Source organism: Carcharodon carcharias (assembly GCF_017639515.1).
Source record: "Carcharodon carcharias isolate sCarCar2 chromosome 24 unlocalized genomic scaffold, sCarCar2.pri SUPER_24_unloc_1, whole genome shotgun sequence".
Classification (NCBI taxonomy): Eukaryota; Metazoa; Chordata; class Chondrichthyes; order Lamniformes; family Lamnidae; genus Carcharodon; species Carcharodon carcharias.
This window is the reverse complement of record NW_024470584.1, coordinates 2,892,489-2,913,242: the sequence shown is the minus strand read 5'-3', so window position 1 is coordinate 2,913,242 and position 20,754 is coordinate 2,892,489. Positions and strand designations below refer to the sequence as shown.

At 45.7% G+C, this 20,754-nt stretch overlaps 1 protein-coding gene across 2 annotated transcripts in view; it reads right to left on the bottom strand.

The window, feature by feature from the left end:
• Window positions 1–10,278, bottom strand: part of b4galt3 (UDP-Gal:betaGlcNAc beta 1,4- galactosyltransferase, polypeptide 3) — a 65,025-nt gene extending 54,747 nt beyond the window's left edge. For both annotated transcript variants that reach the window (XM_041180627.1, XM_041180628.1), the window contains exons 1-4: window positions 10,190–10,278; window positions 7,350–7,625; window positions 5,965–6,200; window positions 5,589–5,779 (exon numbers count right to left, since the gene is read on the bottom strand). In XM_041180627.1, the coding sequence (XP_041036561.1) occupies window positions 5,589–5,779; window positions 5,965–6,200; window positions 7,350–7,590 (668 nt within the window). In that variant the 5' untranslated portion in view covers window positions 7,591–7,625; window positions 10,190–10,278. The remainder of the gene's footprint in view (window positions 1–5,588; window positions 5,780–5,964; window positions 6,201–7,349; window positions 7,626–10,189) is intronic.
• Between the last annotated feature and the right edge of the window lie 10,476 nt (window positions 10,279–20,754).

Sequence of the window (20,754 nt, the reverse complement as noted above, 5' to 3'; positions counted from 1 at the left end):
CTCCTTTAATAGCGATTTCAGTGTGTGAGAGCCCGGGTGTGAAGGAACACTCCTTTAATAGTGATTTCAGTGTGTGTGTGTGAGCCCGGGTGTGAAGGAACACTCCTTTAATAGTGATTTCAGTGTGTGTGTGAGAGCCCGGGTGTGAAGGAACACTCCTTTAATAGTGATTTCAGTGTGTGTGTGTGAGAACTTGGGTGAGGAGGAACACTCCTTTAATATTGATTTGTGTGTGTGAGCCCGGGTGTGAAGGAATACTCCTTTAATAGTGATTTCAGTGTGTTTTTGAGCCCGGGTGTGAAGGAACACTCCTTTAATAGTGATTTCAGTGTGTGTGTGAGTCTGGGTGTGAAGGAACACACCTTTTATAGTGATTTCAGTGTGTGTGTGAGTCTGGGTGTGAAGGAACACTCCTTTAATAGTGATTTCAGTGTGTGTGATCCCGGGTGTGAAGGAACACTCCTTTAATAGTGATTTCAGTGTGTGTGTGAGTCCGGGTGTGAACGAACACTCCTTTAATAGTGATTTCAATGTGTGTGTGAGCCCGGGTGTGAAGGAACACTCCTTGAATAGTGATTTCAGCGTGTGAGAGCCCGGGTGTGAAGGAACACTCCTTTTATTGTTATTTCAGTGTGTGTGAGAGAGCCTGGGTGTGAAGGAACACTCCTTTAATAGTGATTTCAGTGCGTGTATGAGTCCGGGTATATAGGAAGAATCCTTCAATAGTGATTTCAATGTGTGTGTGTATGTGAGCCCGGGTATGAAGGAACACTCCTTTAATAGTGATTTCAGTGTGTGTGAGAGTCCGGGTATATAGGAAGAATCCTTCAATAGTGATTTCAATGTGTGTGTGTATGTGAGCCCGGGTGTGAAGGAACACTCCTTTTATAGTGATTTCAATGTGTGTGTCATAGTTCTGGTGTGAAGGAACACTCCTTTAATAGTGATTTCAGTGTGTGTGTGTGCGTGTGTGTGTGAGTCTGGGTGTGAAGGAACACTCCTTTAATAGTGATTTCAGTGTGTGTGAGCCCGGGTGTGAGGGAATACTCCTTTAATAGTGATTTGTGTGTGTGTGAGAGACAGGGTGTGAAGGAACACTCCTTTAATAGTGACTTCAGTGTGTGTGTGTGTGTGCGTGTGTGTGTGTGTGAGTCCGGGTGTGAAGGAACACTCCTTTAATAGTGATTTCAGTGTGTGTGAGTCCAGGTGTGAAGGAATACTCCTTTAATAGTGATTTCAGTGTGTGTGAGCCCGGGTGTGAAGGAACACTCCTTTAATAGCGATTTCAGTGTGTGAGAGCCCGGGTGTGAAGGAACACTCCTTTAATAGTGATTTCAGTGTGTGTGTGTGAGCCCGGGTGTGAAGGAACACTCCTTTAATAGTGATTTCAGTGTGTGTGTGAGAGCCCGGGTGTGAAGGAACACTCCTTTAATAGTGATTTCAGTGTGTGTGTGTGAGAACTTGGGTGAGGAGGAACACTCCTTTAATATTGATTTGTGTGTGTGAGCCCGGGTGTGAAGGAATACTCCTTTAATAGTGATTTCAGTGTGTTTTTGAGCCCGGGTGTGAAGGAACACTCCTTTAATAGTGATTACAGTGTGTGTGAGTCCGGGTGTGAAGGAATACTCCTTTAATAGTGATTTCAGTGTGTGTGAGCCCGGGTGTGAAGGAACACTGCTTTAATAGTGATTTCAGGGTGTGTGTGAGTCCGGGTGTGAAGGAACACTCCTGAAATAGTGATTTCAGTGTGTGTGTGAGTCCGGGTGTGAAGGAACATTCCTTTAATATTGATTTCAGTGTGTGTGAGCCTGGGTGTGAAGGAACACTCCTTTAAAACTGATTTCAGTGTGTGTGTGAGCCCGGGTCTGCAGGAACACTCCTATAATAGTGATTTCAGTGTGTGTGAGCCTGCGTGTGAAGCAACACTCCTTTAATAGTGATTTCAGTGTGGGTGTGTGAGTCCGGGTGTGAAGGAACGCTCCTTTAATAGTGATTTCAGCGTGTGAGAGCCCGGGTGTGAAGGAACACTCCTTTTATTGTTATTTCAGTGTGTGTGAGAGAGCCTGGGTGTGAAGGAACACTCCTTTAATAGTGATTTCAGTGCGTGTATGAGTCCGGGTATATAGGAAGAATCCTTCAATAGTGATTTCAATGTGTGTGTGTATGTGAGCCCGGGTATGAAGGAACACTCCTTTAATAGTGATTTCAGTGTGTGTGAGAGTCCGGGTATATAGGAAGAATCCTTCAATAGTGATTTCAATGTGTGTGTGTATGTGAGCCCGGGTGTGAAGGAACACTCCTTTTATAGTGATTTCAATGTGTGTGTCATAGTTCTGGTGTGAAGGAACACTCCTTTAATAGTGATTTCAGTGTGTGTGTGTGCGTGTGTGTGTGAGAGTCTGGGTGTGAAGGAACACTCCTTTAATAGTGATTTCAGTGTGTGTGAGCCCGGGTGTGAGGGAATACTCCTTTAATAGTGATTTGTGTGTGTGTGAGAGACAGGGTGTGAAGGAACACTCCTTTAATAGTGATTTCAGTGTGTGTGTGAGTCCGGGTGTGAAGGAACACTCCTTTAATAGCGATTTCAGTGTGTGTGAGCCCGGGTGTGAAGGAACACTGCTTTAATAGTGATTTCAGTGTGTGTGTGAGTCCGGGTGTGAAGGAACACTCCTTTAATAGCGATTTCAGTGTGTGAGAGCCCGGGTGTGAAGGAACACTCCTTTAATAGTGATTTCAGTGTGTGAGAGCCCGTGTGTGAAGGAACACTCCTTTAATAGTGATTTCAGTGTGTGTTTGTGAGCCCGGGTGTCAAGGAACACTCCTTTAATTGTGATTTCAGTGTGTGTGATCCCGGGTGTGAAGGAACACTCCTTTAATAGTGATTTCAGTGTGTGTGTGTGAGAACTTGGGTGAGAAGGAACACTCCTTTAATATTGATTTGTGTGTGTGAGCCCGGGTGTGAAGGAACACACCTTTAATAGTGATTTCAGTGTGTTTTTGAGCCCGGGTGTGAAGGAACACTCCTTTAATAGTGATTACAGTGTGTGTGAGTCCGGGTGTGAAGGAATACTCCTTTAATAGTGATTTCAGTGTGTGTGAGCCCGGGTGTGAAGGAACACTGCTTTAATAGTGATTTCAGTGTGTGTGTGAGAGCCCGGGTGTGAAGGAACACTCCTTTAATAGTGATTTCAGGGTGTGTGTGAGTCCGGGTGTGAAGGAACACTCCTGAAATAGTGATTTCAGTGTGTGTGTGAGTCCGGGTGTGAAGGAACATTCCTTTAATATTGATTTCAGTGTGTGTGAGCCTGGGTGTGAAGGAACACTCCTTTAAAACTGATTTCAGCGTGTGTGTGAGCCCGGGTCTGCAGGAACACTCCTATAATAGTGATTTCAGTGTGTGTGAGCCTGCGTGTGAAGCAACACTCCTTTAATAGTGATTTCAGTGTGGGTGTGTGAGTCCGGGTGTGAAGGAACGCTCCTTTAATAGTGATTTCAGTGTGTGCGTGAGCCCGGGTGTGAAGGAACACTCCTTTAATAGTGATTTCAGTGTGTGTGTGAGTGTGTGAGAGTCTGGGTGTGAAGGAACGCTCCTTTAATAGTGATTTCAGTGTGTGTGTGAGAGCCTGGGTGTGAAGGAACACTCCTTTAATAGTGATTTCAGTGTATGTGAGAGTCCGGGTATATAGGAAGAATCCTTTAATAGTGATTTTAGTGTGTGTGTGTGTGTGTGTGTGTGTGTGTGTGAGTCCGGGTGTCAAGGAACACTCCTTTAATTGTGATTTCAGTGTGTGTGAGCCCGGGTGTGAGGGAACACTCCTTTAATAGCGATTTCAGTGTGTGAGAGCCCGGGTGTGAAGGAACACTCCTTTAATAGTGATTTCAGTGTGTGTGTGTGAGCCCGGGTGTGAAGGAACACTCCTTTAATAGTGATTTCAGTGTGTGTGTGAGAGCCCGGGTGTGAAGGAACACTCCTTTAATAGTGATTTCAGTGTGTGTGTGTGAGAACTTGGGCGAGAAGGAACACTCCTTTAATATTGATTTGTTTGTGTGAGCCCGGGTGTGAAGGAATACTCCTTTAATAGTGATTTCAGTGTGTTTTTGAGCCCGGGTGTGAAGGAACACTCCTTTAATAGTGATTTCAGTGTGTGTGAGCCCGGGTGTGAAGGAACACTCCTTTAATAGTGATTTCAGTGTGTGTGAGCCCGGGTGTGAAGGAACACCCCTTTAATAGTGATTTCAGTGTGTGTGTGAGAGCCTGGGTGTGAAGGAACACTCCTTTAATAGTGATTTCAGTGTGTGTGATCCCGGGTGTGAAGGAACACTCCTTTAATAGTGATTTCAGTGTGTGTGTGAGTCCGGGTGTGAACGAACACTCCTTTAATAGTGATTTCAATGTGTGTGTGAGCCCGGGTGTGAAGGAACACTCCTTGAATAGTGATTTCAGCGTGTGAGAGTCCGGGTGTGAAGGAACACTCCTTTTATTGTTATTTCAGTGTGTGTGAGAGAGCCTGGGTGTGAAGGAACACTCCTTTAATAGTGATTTCAGTGCGTGTATGAGTCCGGGTATATAGGAAGAATCCTTCAATAGTGATTTCAATGTGTGTGTGTATGTGAGCCCGGGTATGAAGGAACACTCCTTTAATAGTGATTTCAGTGTGTGTGAGAGTCCGGGTATATAGGAAGAATCCTTCAATAGTGATTTCAATGTGTGTGTGTATGTGAGCCCGGGTGTGAAGGAACACTCCTTTTATAGTGATTTCAGTGTGTGTGTGTGCGTGTGTGTGTGTGTGAGTCCGGGTGTGAAGGAACACTCCTTTAATAGTGATTTCAGTGTGTGTGAGCCCGGGTGTGAGGGAACACTCCTTTAATAGTGATTTCAGTGTGTGTGAGTCCGGGTGTGAAGGAACTCTCCTTTAATAGTGATTTCAGTGTGTGTGAGTCCGGGTGTGAAGGAATACTCCTTTAATAGTGATTTCAGTGTGTGTGAGCCCGGGTGTGAAGGAACACTGCTTTAATAGTGATTTCAGTGTGTGTGTGAGAGCCCGGGTGTGAAGGAACACTCCTTTAATAGTGATTTCAGGGTGTGTGTGAGTCCGGGTGTGAAGGAACACTCCTTTAATAGTGATTTCAGGGTGTGTGTGAGTCCGGGTGTGAAGGAACACTCCTTTAATATTGATTTCAGTGTGTGTGAGCCCGGGTGTGAAGGAACACTCCTTTAATAGTGATTTCAGGGTGTGTGTGAGTCCGGGTGTGAAGGAACACTCCTTTAATAGTGATATGTGTGTGAATGTGTATGTGTGAGTGTGTGTGAGAGAGTGTGTGTGTGTGTGTGTGCGTGTGTCTGTGTGCTGGTGTCTGTGTGTGCGTGTGCGTGTGCGTGTGCATGTGTGTCTGTGTGTGTGTGTGTCTGTGTGTGTGTCTGTGTGTGTGTGTATGTGTGTCTGTGTCTTTGTGTGTGTGTGTGTGTGTGTGTGTGTGTGTGTGTGTGTTCGTGTGTGCGTGTGTCTGGGTGCGTGTGTCTGGGTGTGCCTGTGTGTGTCTGGGTATGCGTGTCTGTGTGTCCGGGTGCGTGGAGGTTTTCTCCTCACCTGTAGCCGAATTTGTTCATGGCGATGGAGACGTGCTTGGGGTTTCCGGCGTCGCAGACGTACAGGTTGTAGTCGTTCTCCGGGATGAGGTCGATGTCGTGCAGGAAGAGGCAATCCCACTCTTCATCTCGCAAAGCCTCCTTCACCCCGACGTTCAGGAGCTTGGCCCTGTTGAAGGTCTGGTTACCCGCCTTGGGGAGTCGAGTGAGCGCACAGACCCACAGAGCGAGGGAGGGAGGGAGGGAGGGAGAGAGAGAGAGAGACAGAGAGAGAGAGAGAGAGAGAAGTCAAACTGTCCGTGAGGGAGAGGCGGACTGGGGATGACAGGAGTGTGCTGGGGTTGGGGGGGGGGCGGGGGCGGGCGTCAGTGTCTCACCTGGTGGATGATGTAGATGCCGTACTGGAGCTGCTGCCTCTGCAGGAACGGGTGCAGGTAATAGAGGAAGTGCCGGAGGTGGGTCTCCCGATTGCGGTGGGGGACAATCAGGGCCGTGCGGTACCGAGGCACACAGTTCGGGGGGATGTAAAAGCCGCCCTCCTGCACCAGGGGGTTCCGCTCCTGGATGACGGCGAGCGGGGGGACGCTGTCGAACTGGATGCTGAGCGGGCCGACTGGAAAGGAGAACGGGGGAGGGGGAGGGGGAGGGGGATGGGGGAGCGGGAGGGGGTGGGGGAGGGGGAGGGGGAGGGTGGGGAGGGGGAGGGTGGGGAGGGGGAGGGGGAGGGTGGGGGAGGGGGAGGGGGAGGGTGGGGAGGGGGAGGGGGAGGGGGGTGGGGGAGGGGGAGGTGGAGGGTGGGGAGGGGGAGGGGGAGGGTGGGGAGGGGGAGGGGGAGGGTGGGGAGGGGGAGGGGGAGGGGGAGGGGGAGGGTGGGGAGGGGGAGGGTGGGGAGGGGGGAGGGGGAGGGGGAGGGGGAGGGTGGGGGGAGGGGGAGGGGGGAGGGGGAGGGGTGGGGAGGGGAGGGGGAGGGGGAGGGTGGGGAGGGGGAGGGTGGAGGGGGAGGGTGGGGAGGGGGAGGGGGAGGGGAGGGGGAGGGGGAGGGGGAGGGTGGGGAGGGGGGAGGGGAGGGGGAGGGTGGGGAGGGGGAGGGGGAGGGGGAGGGTGGGGAGGGGGAGGGGAGGGTGGGGAGGGGGAGGGGGAGGGTGGGAGGGGGAGGGGGAGGGGGAGGGTGGGAGGGGGAGGGTGGGGAGGGGGAGGGGGAGGGGGAGGGGGGGGAGGGGGAGGGGGGAGGGGGGAGGGTGGGGAGGGGGAGGGTGGGGAGGTGGAGGGTGGGGAGGGGGAGGGGGTGGGGAGGGGAGGGGGAGGGGGAGGGGGAGGGGGAGGTGGAGGGTGGGGAGGGGGAGGGGGAGGGTGGGGAGGGGGAGGGAGGGTAGGAGGAGGAGGGGGAGGGGGAGGTGGAGGGTGGGGAGGGGGAGGTGGAGGGTTGGGGAGGGAGGGTGGGGAGGGGGGAGGGGGGGGACAGGAAGGGAGGGGGAGGGGGAGAATTGATGACACATTTCCGATCTTTTCTTTTTGTTCTCCCCCTCCCCTCCCTCCCTCTCCTCCTCCCCTTCCCCCTCCCCCCTCCCCCCCCCTCCTCCCCCCTCCCCCCCTCCCCTCCCCCTCCCCCCCCCTCCCCCCCTCCCCCTCCTCCCCCCCCCCCCCCCCTCCCCCTCCCCCCTCCCCCCCCCCCCCATTCCCCCCCCCCCCCCCCCCCACCGTCCCCCCCGTCCCCCGTCCCGATACGAGTTTTGTTGTCCAGCTGCGACGCTAACAGCCTTACCCAGGTAGGGGGACTTGTCCGGGCAGTCGGGGAGGCTCTGGGTGCCGGTGCCGGCCCGCTGGATGAGGCTGAGGTTGGTGTAGACATCGTGAGTCCTGCTGTAGTCCCAGGCTGGCTCGCTGTCCCAGGAGAAGAAGGCGGCGAGGCTCTGGAGTCCCCCGAAGGAATAGTAGACCAGGAAGCACAACTGCGAGGCCACCAGAAGCGTGAACGTGCACTGCCGATCCAGCCAGGGGCTCATCGCTCATCGGTGGGGAGGGGGGTCGTCCCTTCAACCTGTAGGTGGGGTTCGGGGGGTGGGGGTGGGGGGGTGGGTGCAGGTGTGTCAAGGTTCAGTTTACAAAGTCGGGGTAAGTTTAATTTTTTTATTCACTCTGGGATGTGGGGCCTCGCTGGCCGGGCCCGGCATTTATCGCCCATCCCTAATTGCCCCCTTGAGAAGGTGGTGGGTGAGCTGCCTTCTTGAGCCGCTGCAGTCCCCGTGTGGTGTAGGTACACCCACAGCGCTGTTAGGGAGGGAGTTCCAGGGTTTTGTCCGTGTGGTGTAGGTACACCCACAGCGCTGTTAGGGAGGGAGTTCCAGGATTTTGTCCCTGTGGTGTAGGTACACCCACAGCGCTGTTAGGGAGGGAGTTCCAGGATTTTGTCCCTGTGGTGTAGGTACACCCACAGCGCTGTTAGGGAGGGAGTTCCAGGATTTTGTCCCTGTGGTGTAGGTACACCCACAGCGCTGTTAGGGAGGGAGTTCCAGGATTTTGTCCCTGTGGTGTAGGTACACCCACAGCGCTGTTAGGTGGGGAGTTCCAGGATTTTGTCCCCGTGTGGTGTAGGTACATCCACAGTGCTGTTAGGGAGGGAGTTCCAGGATTTTGTCCCCTGTGGTGTAGGTACACCCACGGTGCTGTTAGGGAGGGAGTTCCAGGATTTGGACCCAGCGACAGTGAAGGAACGGCCGATATATTTCCAAGTCAGGATGGTGAGTGACTTGGAGGGGAACTTCCAGGTGGTGGTGTTCCCCATCTATCTGCTGCCCTTGTCCTTCTAGATGGTAGTGGTCGTGGGTGTGGAAGGTGCTGTCGAAGGAGCCTTGGTGAATTCCTGCAGTGCATCTTGTAGATGGTACACACACTGCTGCTACTGTGTGTCGGTGGTGGAGGGAGTGAATGTTTGTGGATGGGGGGGGCCGATCAAGCGGGGCTGCTTTGTCCTGGACGGTGTCGAGCTTCTTGAGTGTTGTGGGAGCTGCACTCATCCAGGCAAGTGGGGAGTATCCCATCCCACTCCTGACTTGTGCCTTGTAGATGGTGCACAGGCTTTGGGGGGTCAGGAGGTGAGTTACTCGCTCCAGTGAGTTGATGAGGTCGGGGTGAGGGGTCGGGGTGAGTTTACAGGGTTCGGGGTGAATTTACGAGGTCAGGGGTGAGGGTTTAGGATACTTTTACGGGGTCACGGGTGACATTATGGGGTTGGGGGTGAGGGGTCAGGGTGCGTTTACGGGGTCAGGGGTGAGGGGTCAGGGCACCTTTACGTGCTCGGGGTTGAGGGGTCGGGGTGAGTTTACGTCGGGACGAGGGGTTGGGAGTGAGTTGATGAGGTCAAGGTGAGGGTCAAGGTGCGTTTACAGGGTCTGGGGTGAGGGGTCGGGGTGAGTTTAAGGGCTCGGGGGTGAGGGACCGGAGTGAGTTTACAGTGTTGGGGGTCGAGAGGTTGTGAGTTTACGGGGTCAAGGGTGAGGGATCAAGGTGAGTTTATGGGCTTGTGGGTGAGGGGTCAGGAGTGAATTTATGGATTCGGGGGTGAGGGGCCAGAGTGAATTTACGGGGTCAGGGGTGAGGGTCGGAAGTTTACAGTTTGGGGATGAGGGGTCAGGGGAGACTTTATGGGGTCAGGGGTTAGTTTGCTGGGTCAGGGGTGAGGAGTCGAGGCGAGGGGTCGGGAGTGAGGTTACAGGTGTGGGGGTGAGGGGTCGGGGTGAGTTTACAGGGTCAGGGGTGAGGGGTCGAGGTGAGATTACGGGGTCAGGGGTGAGGTTACGGGGTCAGGGGTGAGGTTACGGGGTCAGGGGTGAGGTTACGGGGTCAGGGGTGAGGGGTCAGGGCACCTTTACGTGCTCGGGGTTGAGGGGTCGGGGTGAGTTTACGTCGGGACGAGGGGTTGGGAGTGAGTTGATGAGGTCAAGGTGAGGGTCAAGGTGCGTTTACAGGGTCTGGGGTGAGGAGTCGGGGTGAGTTTAAGGGCTCGGGGGTGAGGGACCGGAGTGAGTTTACAGTGTTGGGGGGCGAGAGGTTGTGAGTTTACGGGGTCAAGGGTGAGGGATCAAGGTGAGTTTATGGGCTTGTGGGTGAGGGGTCAGGAGTGAATTTATGGATTCGGGGGTGAGGGGCCAGAGTGAATTTACGGGGTCAGGGGTGAGGGTCGGAAGTTTGCAGTTTGGGGATGAGGGGTCAGGGGAGACTTTATGGGGTCAGGGGTTAGTTTGCTGGGTCAGGGGTGAGGAGTCGAGGCGAGGGGTCGGGAGTGAGGTTACAGGTGTGGGGGTGAGGGGTCGGGGTGAGTTTACAGGGTCAGGGGTGAGGGGTCGGGGTGAGGTTACGGGGTCAGGGGTGAGGTTACGGGGTCAGGGCTGAGGTTACGGGGTCAGGGCTGAGGTTACGGGTGACGATGGATTACGTCACTTGGGACTGACGTCACTGGCGGTGATGTAATTCGAGGTGCTCTGGAATGGGGAGAGAGATTAAAGTGATGGCCGGCTCTCTCCCTCCCTCTCTCCGCTCCAGGCTGATGGAGCGGTTCACAGCTGACAGGCTGTGTCGGTGTCAGTGTCAGTGACGGTTACTCACCCAGGCCCCAGGCCCCAGGCCCCGCTCCCTGTTCCGGGGCTTCGCCGCAGCCGCTTCAGCAAGAGTCGGACTCCCTGCGTCAGCGTCATTGCGTCAGCGCGTCACTGATATCACAAACAGGGAGCTGTCAATCACCCTAACCCCGCCCCCTACCTCCGCACTGAGTCAGGGAGCTGTCAATCACCCTAACCCCGCCCCTGCCTCGCCACAGAGTCAGGGAGCTGTCAATCACCCTAACCCCGCCCCTACCTCCACACAGACAATCATGGAGCTGTCAATCACCGTAACCCCGCCTATAACTCTGCACAGACATCAGTCAGGGAGCTGTCAATCACCCTAACCCCGCCCCTGCCACCTCAAAGACACACAATCACGGAGCTGTCAATCACCCTTACACCGCCCCTACCTCTCCACAGACACCACAATCAGGGAGCTGTCAATCACCCTAACCCCGCCCCTAACTCCGCACAGACATCAGTCAGGGAGCTGTCAATCACCCTAACCCCGCCCCTAACTCCGAACAGACATGTCAGGGAGCTGTCAATCACCCTAACCCCGCCCCTGCCTCTCCACAGACATCACAATCAGGGAGCTGTCAATCACCCGCACCCCGCCCCTGCCTCTCCACAGAGTCAGGGAGCTGTCAATCACCCTAACCCCGCCCCTGCCTCTCCACAGACACACAATCACGGAGCTGTCAATCACCCTAACCCTCCCCTGCCTCTCCACAGACATCACAATCACGGAGCTGTCAATCACGCTAACCCCGCCCCTACCGCTCCACAGAGTCAGGGAGCTGTCAATCACCCTAACCCCGCCCCTACCTCTCCACAGACACACAATCACGTAGCTGTCAATCACCCTAACCCCGCCCCTACCTCCCGCATAGACACACGGTCAGGGAGCTGTCAATCACCGTAATCACCCAACCCCCGTTGCTCCTCCCCTTCCCCTTCTGAAGCCGTGATGACGTCTCGGAGACAAAGGCTGCACGTGTGCGTCTTGCGTCACGGACGCCGCGTGCGGGAGGAACATTCAAAATGGCGGCGGTGGCGGCGGAGGAACCTCCTCTCAGGTAAATGGCGGCTCCCCGACCTCCCCCTGGGGAGAGGAGGTCAGGTCCCAGCGCTGGGGCAGGGGCATCCCTCTAGGACAGGCCAGGGTGTAGAGGACGGGAGGTTAATGGAGGGTGAAGCTGCATCACTAACCCCTGTAATCAATCAATAAACCCTGTAATCAATCAATAACTCACCACTAACCCCTGTAATCAAACAATAACCCCTGTAATCAATCAATAACTCACCACTAACCCCTGTAATCAATCAATAACTCACCACTAACCCCTGTAATCAATCAATAACTCACCACTAACCCCTGTAATCAATCAATAACTCACCACTAACCCCTGTAATCAATCAATAACTCACCACTAACCCCTGTAATCAATCAATAAATCACCACTAACCCCTGTAATCAATCAATAACTCACCACTAACCCCTGTAATCAATCAATAACTCACCACTAACCCCTGTAATCAATCAATAACTCACCACTAACCCCTGTAATCAATCAATAACTCACCACTAACTCCTGTAATCAATCAATAACTCACCACTAACTCCTGTAATCAATCAATAAATCACCACTAACCCCTGTAATCAATCAATAACTCACCACTAACCCCTGTAATCAATCAATAACTCACCACTAACCCCTGTAATCAATCAATAAATCACCACTAACCCCTGTAATCAATCAATAACTCACCACTAACTCCTGTAATCAATCAATAAATCACCACTAACCCCTGTAATCAATCAATAACTCACCACTAACCCCTGTAATCAATCAATAACTCACCACTAACCCCTGTAATCAATCAATAAATCACCACTAACCCCTGTAATCAATCAATAAATCACCACTAACCCCTGTAATCAATCAATAACTCACCACTAACCCCTGTAATCAATCAATAACTCACCACTAACCCCTGTAATCAATCAATAAACCCTGTAATCAATCAATAACTCACCACTAACCCCTGTAATCAATCAATAAATCACCACTAACCCCTGTAATCAATCAATAACTCACCACTAACCCCTGTAATCAATCAATAACTCACCACTAACCCCTGTAATCAATCAATAACTCACCACTAACCCCTGTAATCAATCAATAACTCACCACTAACCCCTGTAATCAATCAATAACTCACCACTAACTCCTGTAATCAATCAATAAATCACCACTAACCCCTGTAATCAATCAATAACTCACCACTAACCCCTGTAATCAATCAATAACTCACCACTAACCCCTGTAATCAATCAATAAATCACCACTAACCCCTGTAATCAATCAATAAATCACCACTAACCCCTGTAATCAATCAATAACTCACCACTAACCCCTGTAATCAATCAATAACTCACCACTAACCCCTGTAATCAATCAATAAACCCTGTAATCAATCAATAACTCACCACTAACCCGTGTAATCAATCAATAAACCCTGTAATCAATCAATAACTCATCACTAACCCCTGTAATCAATCAATAAACCCTGTAATCAATCAATAACTCACCACTAACCCCTGTAATCAATCAATAAACCCTGTAATCAATCAATAACTCACCACTAAACCCTGTAATCAATCAATAACTCATCACTAACCCCTGTAATCAATCAATAAACCCTGTAATCAATCAATAACTCATCACTAACCCCTGTAATCAATCAATAACTCACGACTAACCCCTGTAATCAATCAATAAACCCTGTAATCAATCAATAACTCACCACTAACCCCTGTAATCAATCAATAACTCACCACTAACCCCTGTAATCAATCAATAAACCCTGTAATCAATCAATAACTCATCACTAACCCCTGTAATCAATCAATAAACCCTGTAATCAATCAATAACTCATCACTAACCCCTGTAATCAATCAATAACTCACCGCTAGCCCCTGTAATCAATCAATAAACCCTGTAATCAATCAATAACTCATCACTAACCCCTGTAATCAATCAATAAACCCTGTAATCAATCAATAACTCATCACTAACCCCTGTAATCAATCAATAAACCCTGTAATCAATCAATAACTCATCACTAACCCCTGTGATCAATCAATAAACCCTGTAATCAATCAATAACTCATCACTAACCCCTGTAATCAATCAATAAACCCTGTAATCAATCAATAAATCACCACTAACCCCTGTAATCAATCAATAAACCCTGTAATCAATCAATAAATCATCACTAACCCCTGTAATCAATCAGTAACTCATCACTAACCCCTGTAATCAATCAATAACTCATCACTAACCCCTGTAATCAATCAATAAACCCTGTAATCAATCAATAACTCACCACTAACGCCTGTAATCAATCAATAAACCCTGTAATCAATCAATAACTCATCACTAATCCCTGTAATCAATCAATAAATCATCACTAACCCCTGTAATCAATCAATAAATCACCACTAACCCCTGTAATCAATCAAATCCTGTAATCAATCAGTAACTCATCACTAACCCCGGTAATCTATCAATAAACCCTGTAATCAATCAGTAACTCATCACTAAACCCTGTAATCAATCAATAAACCCTGTAATCAATCAATAACTCATCACTAACCCCTGTAATCAAACAATAACCCCTGTAATCAATCAGTAACTCATCACTAACCCCTGTAATCAATCAATAACTCATCACTAACCCCTGTAATCAATCAATAACTCATCACTAACCCCTGTAATCAAACAATAACCCCTGTAATCAATCAGTAACTCATCACTAACCCCTGTAATCAATCAATAACTCATCACTAACCCCTGTAATCAATCAATAAATCATCACAAACCCCTGTAATCAATCAGTAACTCATCACTAACCCCTGTAATCAATCAATAAATCATCATTAACCCCTGTAATCAATCAGTAACTCATCACTAACCCCTGTAATCAATCAATAAATAATCACTAACCCCTGTAATCAATCAATAAATCACCACTAACCCCTGTAATCAATCAATAACTCATCACTAATCCCTGTAATCAATCAATAAATCATCACTAATCCCTGTAATCAATCAATAAATCATCACTAACCCCTGTAATCAATCAATAACTCATCACTAACCCCTGTAATCAATCAATAACTCATCACTAATCCCTGTAATCAATCAATAAATCATCACTAACCCCTGTAATCAATCAATAAATCATCATTAACCCCTGTAATCAATCAGTAACTCATCACTAACCCCTGTAATCAATCAATAAATAATCACTAACCCCTGTAATCAATCAATAAATCACCACTAACCCCTGTAATCAATCAATAACTCATCACTAATCCCTGTAATCAATCAATAAATCATCACTAACCCCTGTAATCAATCAATAACTCATCACTAACCCCTGTAATCAATCAATAACTCATCACTAATCCCTGTAATCAATCAATAAATCATCACTAACCCCTGTAATCAATCAATAAATCATCACTAACCCCTGTAATCAATCAATAAATCACCACTAACCCCTGTAATCAATCAATAAATCCTGTAATCAATCAGTAACTCGTCACTAACCCCGGTAATCTATCAATAAACCCTGTAATCAATCAGTAACTCATCACTAAACCCTGTAATCAATCAATAAACCCTGTAATCAATCAATAACTCATCACTAATCCCTGTAATCAAACAATAACCCCTGTAATCAATCAGTAACTCATCACTAACCCCTGTAATCAATCAATAACTCATCACTAACCCCTGTAATCAATCAATAACTCATCACTAACCCCTGTAATCAAACAATAACCCCTGTAATCAATCAGTAACTCATCACTAACCCCTGTAATCAATCAATAAATCATCACAAACCCCTGTAATCAATCAGTAACTCATCACTAACCCCTGTAATCAATCAATAAATCATCACTAACCCCTGTAATCAATCAGTAACTCATCACTAACCCCTGTAATCAATCAATAACTCATCACTAACCCCTGTAATCAAACAATAAACCCTGTAATCAATCAATAACTCATCACTAAACCCTGTAATCAATCAATAAACCCTGTAATCAATCAATAAATCACTAACTCCTGTAATCAATCAATAAACCCTGTAATCAATCAATAACTTATCACTAACCCCTGTAATCAAACAATAAACCCTGTAATCAATCAATAAATCACCACTAACCCCTGTAATCAAGCAATAAACCCTGTAATCAATCAATAAATCACTAACCCCTGTAATCAAACAATAAACCCTGTAATCAATCAATAAATCACCACTAACTCCTGTAATCAAACAATAAACCCTGTAATCAATCAATAAATCACCACTAACCCCTGTAATCAAACAATAAACCCTGTAATCAATCAATAAATCACCACTAACCCCTGTAATCAAACAATAACTCATCACTAACCCCTGTAATCAATCAGTAACTCATCACTAACCCCTGTAATCAATCAGTAACTCATCACTAACCCCTGTTATCAATCAATAAATCACCACTAACCCCTGTAATCAAACAATAAACCCTGTAATCAATCAATAAATCACCACTAACCCCTGTAATAAAACAATAAACCCTGTAATCCATCAATAAATCACCACTAACCCCTGTAATCAAACAATAACTCATCACTAACCCCTGTAATCAATCAGTAACTCATCACTAACCCCTGTAATCAATCAGTAACTCATCACTAACCCCTGTAATCAATCAATAAATCATCACTAACCCCTGTAATCAATCAGTAACTCATCACTAACCCCTGTAATCAATCAATAACTCATCACTAACCCCTGTAATCAATCAGTAACTCATCACTAACCCCTGTAATCAATCAGTAACTCATCACTAACCCCGGTAATCAATCAATAAATCAACACTAACCCCTGTAATCAATCAATAACTCATCACTAACCCCTGTAATCAATCAATAAATCATCACTAACCCCTGTAATCAATCAGTAACTCATTAACCCCTGTAATCAATCAATAACTCATCACTAACCCCTGTAATCAATCAATAACTCAACACTAACCCCTGTAATCAATCAATAACTCATCACTAACCCCTGTAATCAATCAATAAAACACCACTAACCCCTGTAATCAATCAATAAATCATCACTAACCCCTGTAATCAATCAATAACTCATCACTAACCACTGTAATCAATCAATAAATCACCACTAAACCCTGTAATCAATCAATAAATCATTACTAAACCCTGTAATTAATCAATAAATCACCACTAAACCCTGTAATCAATCAATAAATCATCAATAAACCTTGTAATCAATCAATAATTCATCACTAAACCCTGTAATCAATCAATAAATCACCACTAACCCCTGTAATCAATCAATAAATCATCACTAACCCCTGTAATCAATCAATAACTCATCACTAATCACTGTAATCAATCAATAAATCACCACTAAACCCTGTAATCAATCAATAAATCATCACTAAACCCTGTAATTAATCAATAAATCACCACTAAACCCTGTAATCAATCAATGAATCATCAATAAACCCTGTAATCAATCAATAATTCATCACTAAACCCTGTAATCAATCAATAAATCATCACTAACCCCAGTAATCAATCAATAACTCATCACTAAACCCTGTAATCAATCAATAAATCATCACTAAATCCTGTTATCAATCAGTAACTCATCAATAAACCCTGTAATCAATCAATAAATCATCACCAAAACCAGTAATCAATCAATAAATCATCACTAACCCCTGTAATCAATCAATAACTCATCAATAAACCCTGTAATCAATCAATAAATCATCACCAAAACCAGTAATCAATCAATAAATCATCACTGAACCCTGTAATCAATCAATAAACCATCAATAAACCCTGTAATCAATCAATAAATCATCAATAAACCCTCTAATCAATCAATAAATCAATAAAACCAGTAATCAATCAATAAACCCAGCAATCAATAAATCATCACTAAACCCTGTAATCAATCAATAAATCATCACTAAACCCTGTAATCAATAAATCATCAATAAAACCAGTAATCAATCAATAAACCCTGTAATCAATCAATAAATCATCAATAAACCCAGTAATCAATCAATAAACCCTGTAATCAATCAATAAATCATCAATAAACCCAGTAATCAATCAATAAACCCAGTAATCAATCAATAAATCATCAATGAACCCTATAATCAATCAATAAATCATCACTAAACCCAGTAATTAATCAATAATTTATCACTAAACTCTGTAATCAATCAATAAACTCTGTAATCAATCAATAAATCATCAATAAACCATGTAATCAATCAATAAATCATCAATAAACCCTGTAATCAATAAACCCAGTAATCAATAAATCATCAATAAACAGTAATCAATCAATAAATCATTGAACCCTTTAATCAATCAATAAATCATCAATAAACCCTGTAATCAATCAATGAATCATCAATAAATCATCACTAAACCCAGTAATCAATCACTAAACCCTTAATCAACCAATAAATCATCAATAAACCCAGTAATCAATCAATAAACCCTGTAATCAATCAATAAATCATCAATAAACCCTGTAATCAATCAATAAATCATCTCTAAACCCTGTAATCAATTAATAAATCATCAATAAACCCAGTAATCAATCAATAAACCCTGTAATCAATCAAATCATCAATAAACCCAGTAATCAATAAACCGTGTAATCAATCAGTAAATCATCAATAAACCCATTAACAATCAATAAACCCTGTAATCAGTCAATAAATCAATAAACCCTGTAATCAATCAATAAACCCTGTAATCAATCAATAAATCATCAATAAACCCTGTAATCAATCAATAAATCATTACCAAAACCAGTAATCAATCAATAAATCATCACTAAACCCTGTAATCAATCAATAAATCATCAATAAACCCTGTAATCGCTCAATAAATCATCACTAAACCCGGTAATCAATCAGTAAATCATCAATAAACCCAGTAATCAATCAATAAATCATCACTAAACCCTGTAATCAATCAGTAAATCATCACTAAACCCAGTAATCAATCAATAAATCATCACTAAGCCCTGTAATCAATCAGTAAATCATCACTAAACCCTGTAATCAATCAAAACTCCATCACTAAACCCAGTAATCAATAAGTAAATCATCACTAAAAGTGGTAATCAATTAATAATCCATCACTGAACCCTGTAATCACTCAATAAATCATCACTAAACCTAATAATCAAACAATAAATCTACGCTAAACCTGGTAATCGCTCAATAAATCTTCACTAAACCCAGTAATTAATCAAAGATCCGTCACTTATCTCAGTAATCTATCAAAGATTCATTACTAAACCCAGTAATCTATCAATAATTCATCACTAAACCCAGTAATCAATCAATAAACCATCACTAAACCCAGTAACCTGTCAATAGATCGTCACTAAACCCAGTAACCTGTCAATAGATTATCACTCAACCCAGTAATCAAAGATCCATCACTAAACCCAGTAATCAAGATCCATCACTAAACCCAGTAATGTATCGAAAACCATCACTAAATACCATAAGCCATCACTAAATCCAGTAATCACTCAAAAATCCATTACTAAACCCAGTAATCACTCAAAAATCCATCACTGAATCCAGGGGAAAAAGTGGGCGAGGAAATAAATACAATACCTATCACTCGAGAAAAAAGGAATAGGGAAACTAATGGGGCTAAAGGCCGATAAGTCCCTGGACTTGATGGGTTGGATCCTAGGATGTTAAAGGAAGTAGCTATAGAAATAGTGGATGCACTGGTAGTAATCTCCCAAGATTACTTAGATTCTGGAAAAGCTGCCAATGTTACACCCTTATTCAAAAAGGGAGGGAGACAAAAAACAGGTAACTATAGTTCAGTTAGCTTAACATCCATCATTGGGAAACTGTTAGAGTCTGTTATAAAGGATGCCGTAGCAGAGCATTCAGAAATACATAATTTAATCAAGCACAGTCAGCATGGCTTCATGAAGGGGAAGTCATGCCTGACAAATTTACTAGAGTTCTTTGAGGAGGTAACAAGCAGGATAGATAAAGGGGAACCAGTCGATGTAATATATTTGGATTTCCAAAAGGCATTCGATAAGGTCCTGCACATAAGGCTGCTTAATAAGATAAGAGCCCATGGTGTTGGGGCTAGTATAGTTGCATGGATAGGGGATTGGCTAATTAATAGAAGACAGAGAGTTGGGATACGGGTGGAGGGCCACATGAATCAGTGCTGGGTTCACAATTATTTACAATTTATATGACTGACTTAGATTAGGGAAATGAATGTACTATCGCCAAGTTTGCGAATGGTACAAAAATAGGTGGGAAGACAAGTGGTGAAGATGACACAAGGAGTCTACAGAGGGATACAGGCAGGTTAAGTGAGTGGGGAAAAACATGACAGATAGAATATAATGTGGGAAAGTGTGAGGTTATGCACTTTAGCAGGAAGAATAGAGGAGCTGAATATTATTTAAATGGAGAAAGATTGCAGAAAGCCGCAGCACAGAGGGATTTGGAAGTCCTCGTGCATGAATCACAAAAAGCTAACATACAAGATTAACAGGTAATAGGGAAGACACGTGGAATGTTGGCCTTTATTTCAAAGGGAATGGAGAATAAAAACAGGGCAGTCTTGCTGAAACTATACAAGGCACTAGTTGGACCACACCTAGAATACTGTGAAGAGTTTTGGTCCCCTTATCTAAGGAAAGATGTACTGGAATTGGAGGCAGTCCAGAGAAGGTTCACTAGGTTGATCCCGGGTATGGAGGGATTTTCTTGTGAGGAGAGGTTGAGTAGGTTGGGCCTGTACTCATTGGAGTTTAGATGAATGAGAGGTGACCTTATTGAAACATATAAGATTCTTAGGGGGCTTCACAGGGTAGGTGCTGAGAGGTTGTTTCCCCTTGTGGGACAGTCTAGGACCAGAGGGCATAATCTCAGAGTAAGGGGTCACCTATTTGAAACAGATGAGAAAGAGTTTCCTCTTTCAGATGGTAGTGAATATGTGGAATACTTCACCACAGAGGGTGTAGAGGCTGGCTCATTAAGTATATTCAAGGCTGAGATAGACATTTTTAATCAGCAAGGGAATCACCGAACCCAGTAATCAACCAATATTCCATCACCGAACCCAGTAATCCACCAATAATCCATCACCGAACCCAGTAATCCATTAGTAATCCATCACTAAACCCAGCAAACAGTCACTAATCCATCACTAATTCCAGTAATCCATCACGAATATGTCACTAAACCTAGTAATCCATTACTAAACTCAGTAAACAGTCACTGAAATGTCACTAAACCCTGTAATCCATCAATAATCCATCACCAAACCCAGTAATTGACCAATAATCCATCACTAAATCCAGTAATCCATCAATAATCCAACACTAAAGCCAGTAGAGAGTCACTAATCCATCATAAATCGCTGCTTCATGTTTGAAAAACCAGCACT